At 45.7% G+C, this 6380-nt stretch overlaps 1 protein-coding gene across 1 annotated transcript in view; it reads left to right on the top strand.

Moving 5' to 3' along the window:
* Positions 1–812: 812 nt before the first annotated feature.
* The window catches only part of LOC311155134 (uncharacterized protein C8orf34 homolog), a gene marked incomplete at its 5' end in the record, with an annotated part of 140312 nt that continues 134744 nt past the window's right edge, over positions 813–6380 (top strand). Inside the window, one exon of the mRNA XM_084208059.1 lies at positions 813–881. Coding sequence (XP_084064185.1) covers positions 813–881 — 69 coding nt within the window. The remainder of the gene's footprint in view (positions 882–6380) is intronic.

Here is a 6380-nt window from a genome sequence, read left to right as displayed (position 1 = left end):
ATTTAAACAGAAATTAAGGAAAAGCGCTGGCTGCAATCCTCGCATCCCCCTTTCCTGCTGGCAGCGCGACTCGCTTCACTCCTCCGCGACCTTCCCCAGCTGAAGTTTTCGCGTGCCGCTCAGGTGCCTCACGCCGGGCGGCCCGCGGCGCTCACCCCCGCCCGGGGCACCGGAGCCAGGTGGGGGCCACGCAAACGTCGGCGGGGAGGGCTGCGGCTCTGCCGGGGGCAAGCCCGTCGCCGGGCGGGCAGGGGAGCGGCGGAGGCAGAGCAGCCCCCGCCTCCCGCCCGCTCTCCTCCCCCTTCCCCCGCTCCCGCCTTTTGTGCGCCGAGCCCGGGCGTCAACGGGCGCCGGCGGCCGCGGAGCTGACAGGAGCCCGCGGCTATCGGCCTCGGCAGCGGCGCTGTGGCGAGGGCGGCAGCGCTGAGCCGCGGCCGCTCCCGTCACCAAGGCGCTGCCTGGCACAGAAACACAGACAGAGACGGACTGACAGACACGCGGAGCGGCGCGGGCTCGGGGGCCGCCTTTGTAGCTCCTCTCCTCCCTGCACCATGCTCCGCTCCAGGCAGCGTCCGCCCGCTGCTCCCTGAGGGCTGCCAGCCCCGCGCCCGGCTAAACGAGCGACTGGCACCCGGCTCCTTCCCCCGCCCCCAGTTACCTGAGTTAGCGCCGTCCCGGGCACTTTGGCAGCGCCTCCGCCCTCTCCCGCTGTGGCAGCCCTTGTGCAGCGGAGGAGTGAGCCGCCAGCAGCCGAAGGGACTGCAGCCGCCGCCGGGGGAGACGAGCTCAAGCCCCCGCCCCCGGAGCTCTTCATGGCGTCTCACCAGCAGACGAGGATCCAAGCCTACCTGGAGAAGAATAAGATCGGTCCCCTTTTCGAGGTAAGGTGCGCTCTTGCCGGCCGGCTCCTCCGCGGCGGGCAGCGGTGGGGGCGGGGGTGTCCCCACGATGGCCGCGGCCCCCCGCGCAGCCCAGGTGAACGTAGGGGCGAGGATGAGTTTGAGGCGCTGCTTCGGCAGTGCCGGCACCCCTCACCCGGTCCTGCCGCCCCGCACCATGCGTGTGCCCTCGTGTCCCTCCTCCGAGCGCCGGAGCTCCGCGCAGCCCTCCCTTCCCGGCTATCCCGAGGATGTGCACCGCTTCTTCGCCCCACCACGAACGCGCCGCCCTCTGCTTCGCACGATCCCGCGCGGGTCGTCAAACAGGTGCCCCTCCGCCCTCCCGCCCGCGGCCCGAGTTCCCGGGGCCGCCCCCGCGGCGCTGCCGCCTCACCCCGGCGGCCGCGGGACAGCGGCCCGGCCCCGCCGTCCGGCCGCGGGGAGCCGCGGACCGACCGCGCACCCGCCGTGCGCCGCGAGGGGAGGCGGCGCTTCCAACCCCCGCCGGCTCCTGGGCGGCAGCGCTGAGCGCCGGGCGCCGCACGGCCCGCGGGCGAGCTCCGAGGCGCTGCCCCTCCGTGACCGGCCAGCGGTGAGGGACAGGTGGGTGCCTCCCACCGGGAAACACACCCTCTGCTCCGAGCGCTCGGAAAGAAGTCTGTCCTGCGAAAAGTCCGTGTCCATGTTGTTTTCTGAAATTTTTATCTGCAGTCATACACCGTGTTTTTGCTAGAGATTTAACGTTTTCTTACAGCGATGCACTTGCAGGGATTTGTAGATGCAGAGATGTGCATATTTTACTATTTCAGTACATAAGCTGTGAATACTTAGAATTTGAAAGGGTGCTAGAGCAATCGTGATTATTACCATTTTATCATCCTGTTTCTCATGCAGTTTTAAACATCAAAATGCACATATATTATGCACTGCACTGTGGCAGTATTATCACCAGGCACAAGTCTCTTTTTCAGTATTTAACTTGTTCTCAATCAAGCTTACTATGCATGAAATCTCTTTTATTGTGGTGTGGTGGACGCCTTGTCTTCAGCGTATATTTCCCACCCTCCATGAAAAAGGTTCAAATTTTGTTAGAAAATTGTTCACCAATGGTCTGGTTTTATATTTTTCTGTGCATAGGCTGTTGAAATAGACTGTGCTGGTTCAGTGCTAGCGGTATTAGATGTTTTTACTCTGCAATAAATAAAGCCACGTTTGATGGAACAGTAATTGGGTACTAGGGAATAGCAGGTGATTTTTCTAGTTAAGGAATTGATAAAAATGGAAACATTTGTGTGGTTCAATTCCTGAATAAAATTCTGTTCAATCAGCTGTGTTGCTAGGTCTAAGTACGTAACTGACTCTTGTTTATTTCAATGGGAATTCAGTGCTTTGGGGTTGTTCAAGAGTTAGGCCCTTGACAGCTCTCATTTTCTTCTAAATTTCTTTAACCCATAGGTTTACACATTAAAATTCAAGCGAACCACTTCACATCTCTGTTCTGAGTCACTGTGTTTTAACCTAGTTTCTCTGTAGTATAAGATGCTTGTCTCTATTTGGGTTCTTGTAGGATGTTTCAGTTATCAATAGTGGAGAGAAAGATTAAGAAGTTGTATTTGTTTCAGCATTTCACATATCACCACATATTTCATTAATTTTTCTTATGTAGGAATTTCATTGTGTTAGAAAGAATCTGTGGAAGGCTCTTTGTATAATTGTGCAGGCTATCTACAGGGTCTTGGTGCACTCTTGTATACCAGGAAGACTTTTTGGTGTGTAATCTACTTACACCTGAATACTAGTGACTGGTTTTAAGATCTAGGGGTATAACATTCCTGCAGCTGTTTACAGTTATTTTAATCCATTACACTGGGAAGAAGAAGATCTCGATTCTTATCTCCTCTACTTCCTGATTGGCCTTTTAAAATCTACTTGCATATTTAATTTTTGATGTACTTTTTGTCCTCAACAGTTAATTGAAGATCTGCAGCCTGTGCTTGATCTTGTAGTCCTTAGAAAAAGAAAGGTATTTGAAGTTGATAGGAATTGATCAAAGACTATGCATGGATGAATCTTATACTCTACACTAGTATTACTATTAGATGTGCTTTGTGGTGTTTCAAGAATGCCATGTGTTCACAGTCAGATATAGTCACTAACACATCAGTTTTTCACGTGTCTAAAAGTTCTGACACGTTGCAAAATGAGACCTGTGCTTTGTCTTTCATCCAGGAACAGCTAGCATTTTCTTCTACCACTTCTGGTTTGGATGCTAATTAACTGTCACTTTTCATGGAATGACAGCCATCTTTTCAGGGAGTACTAATTTTCTAATACCAATTCAGAACAGAGTGGACTTGGATTCAGTTTTCTCCAGTGTTATCTGCTGAGCAGGTTGTGACTGTAATTGCTCAATATATGCTTCAAGTCAACATTTTAGGGAGTGCATAAAATAAAACTGAGTAGCTGAGGGCAGTCACAGGAAAGAAGGACAGGGAGAGAGGACCTGTGAGCTTTCTGAAATGAGGGCAAGGACAGTGATGCATAAACAGATTGTATTTCATACTTGCATAATGAATAATCACTGATCAGAGGGACTTTACACCATTGATTTTAGACAATTACAAAGGTACAGAATGCTGATGGGTGGAACAGTTGGCGCTGTACTGAATGTGAAATACAATTCCACTGCATTACAGTTAAGAGCAGTAATTGCTCTTGCTAGTAGGTCATTGTGTTCCAGTATCCTGGTTGTGTCTCTTTTCTCCATGCTGTCCTGTATTTGTGACCTTCTGTTACAGAAGGGGTTAGGGGTTTTTGTACTTCATTAACCAGCAGTACCTATTTAAGAACATCTCTGCTGAAGTTTTGTGTGGTTTGACACTTGAATTATATTCCTAATTTGTGTGAAAGAGAAGTGTTCAAGAGAAGTGCTGACACAGGAGATGCAGGAAGACCTTAGGCTCTGCCTTGGTTAGAAAGTTGTTTCAAGAAATGAGAGGAGTACCCTCCTGGAGAAAGAATTAATGAGCTTAAGCTGACTCAGCAGGCATTGGTCTTCTAACTACCAGTATCTGTTAACACATAGTAGGAAACCCTGTCCATTCAGCTATGAATGTTTACTCAGCCCAGATTCACTTGATTCCAAACATTTTTACAAGGTAGATTCTTATTATGGGTTAGAGATGGGAAGGAAGGTGGGTGGGAATTACTGTGTACATCTGAGACTGTGTCAATTTTGAGATGTACGACAGGTTGCAAAACAACTTCCATGCTGCAGCCTCATTTTTCCTTTTGAATGTAGGTCCCCAAGTCATGACTTTTCAGAGCTGTTACTTCTATACCATCTCATCTTTCAGGTGTCCAAGATTTTTGCAGGTAAGAATTGCTGTGAACATATAATGCAGCTTCTAAATGCCCCAGGGCATGCAGGTCTTGTTAGTGCTGACAGTAAGGTCTTAAATTGACCCCTTATAGTCTGTCAGGCTTCATGAGCGTCCTTATTCTGTTTTGTGTAGTTTTTGTGTGTTGTGAGTTTCTTTTCTTTTTTTGTTTGGTTTTGAAAGCGTACACATCTTTCTGTAAGAGATTGTTGGCATCTGAGAATACTGTGGTTAGACAACGAGTTTAGATTTGAGGAATGCCCTTTAGAAATGCCTCTTTTCTGGGAGTTTCGTGGTAAGACATATCATGGCACTACCTGATTTTTTTTAGATTCTTTTTTTTTCACATTAACTTGGAATGTAACAAGAATTCTAAATATGAATTATTTCTGTGATGAAGCTTTGCTGTTGTTTTTTTTATTCCATCTTTTTAAAATGCGAACAGGAGGTATGTGCCTAAAATTGGCTAGGACAGAGTATTCAGGATCAGCACCCACTCATTTCTGTCTCAGTGAAGTATTGACCCACTTTGCATTTCAAGCATCCAATCCAACAAGTTCTTTTTGTGTGCTAATAATCTCAATGAATAATCCTGCTGCCTGTATCCATACATCTATTCTTCTGTACAAGTGTATCTCTTTAGCATCCAGTTGTGCTCTCATTTGGGTGACCTGACACTTAGTTTTTGTGAATTTGAAAGCTGAATCAGCACTCTTGAGAACAGATTGCAATAAATCTTCAAGAGCTCTGAGATAAATTTAGTGTTTTGGAATTTTTTTATTTCGGGAAGTGCAGCTAAAAAGGATCCAGCAGGTACATTGTTGTTATGCAAACCCAAGAACTGTAATTTCTTTGAGTTATAAAAAGCCAAAATAACTCTTCTCAAAGTAAACATGCCAAACTCATGGTTACCCAAGTTGTTTTTTTTTCTCCAAGTAATGTGGGGTTATAACTGTAATTTTTATTTCAAATAATGGAAAGGCTTCATAATACCACCCTTAGCTTTTTTTTTTCTTTCTTTCTTAAGAAGACATAGTTACTGAAGCAAATACAATGGGGAGCTGTTGTTTTCGGGTTTTTTTAAATCTATGTTGTTTTTTCTTTCCCTAAATGAAGTAGCATTATTGGTGCATATTATGCAGTGGTATCAGTTATTTAAATAAAATAACTACACTTTCCTACACTTTTCACTTAAACCTTAGCCTATTTGGTGATGAACTCTATCTATAGTGCATCTTATGACTGACTTAGTCAAAGTTTTGTGACGAATTTTGGAGTTTTGGAGTGTCTTCTGAAGCAATGTTACCCTTGGTTCTTAAATACACAAAGGTAGACACTGTCAACTTGAATGTCTAATTAACCAGTTCACAATTTCTCACAGTATGAAATTGTTTCAAGCTGCAATATCTGCAATTTGAATGACTGAGGTGAGCTTAAAGAATTGTTTTCTTTTGATGTTGCTCAAAACCTCTAAATTTTGAGTATTTTGGTATTATACTTCATGAGTTAGATTCTGTTGCAAGTGTATAAGGGTCTGTATTATGGATTACAGAAATGTTTTTAGTGAAGCATTTGATTTCAAGCAGCTAGATGGAGCCTTTGAAAGGCTGAGTTTTTCAGTACTTAGACATCACAAGGGTTATTTTAGGCACTAACTGATTAGCCAGTGACATTGTTTCAGCCTGGCAGTTCCTGTTGCAGGGAAGCCAGTATTAGCTGTTTTTCAAATAATGCGTGGAAACCAACAGTGATCTAGAAATGCTGCAGTCTTACACAGGAGGGGATAGGGAATCACAATCAAATTCTAGTTTTTATTTTTATTAGTGCCTGTTACAGTAAGGTGTTATTGTAGCCTAGATGTGCACTGAAGTAAAAGACCTATATAAGGGGAATGTAAGTTAAAGGGAAAAATGGTGTAGAGATGTCCTTTGCATTTTTGAGAATTCATCATATATTCTCATAGTTTCCTTAGATAAACTTATCTTTAAGGGAAAACAAATGAAAGACCCGAATCAAAACTACAGACACACCCTTTTCTATTAACAAGCAGTTCCAAAACCTTTATGCTTATTATGGCTTTATGCTTAATACTTAGCTTTTGTGGTGACCAACAAGATGTAAA

The sequence above is a fragment of the Fringilla coelebs genome (genome assembly GCF_963513975.1).
Source record: "Fringilla coelebs genome assembly, chromosome: 1".
In the NCBI taxonomy this organism is placed as follows: domain Eukaryota; kingdom Metazoa; phylum Chordata; class Aves; order Passeriformes; family Fringillidae; genus Fringilla; species Fringilla coelebs.
Note: the sequence above shows the minus strand (reverse complement) of the source record. Positions and strands in the feature narration are given on the sequence as shown.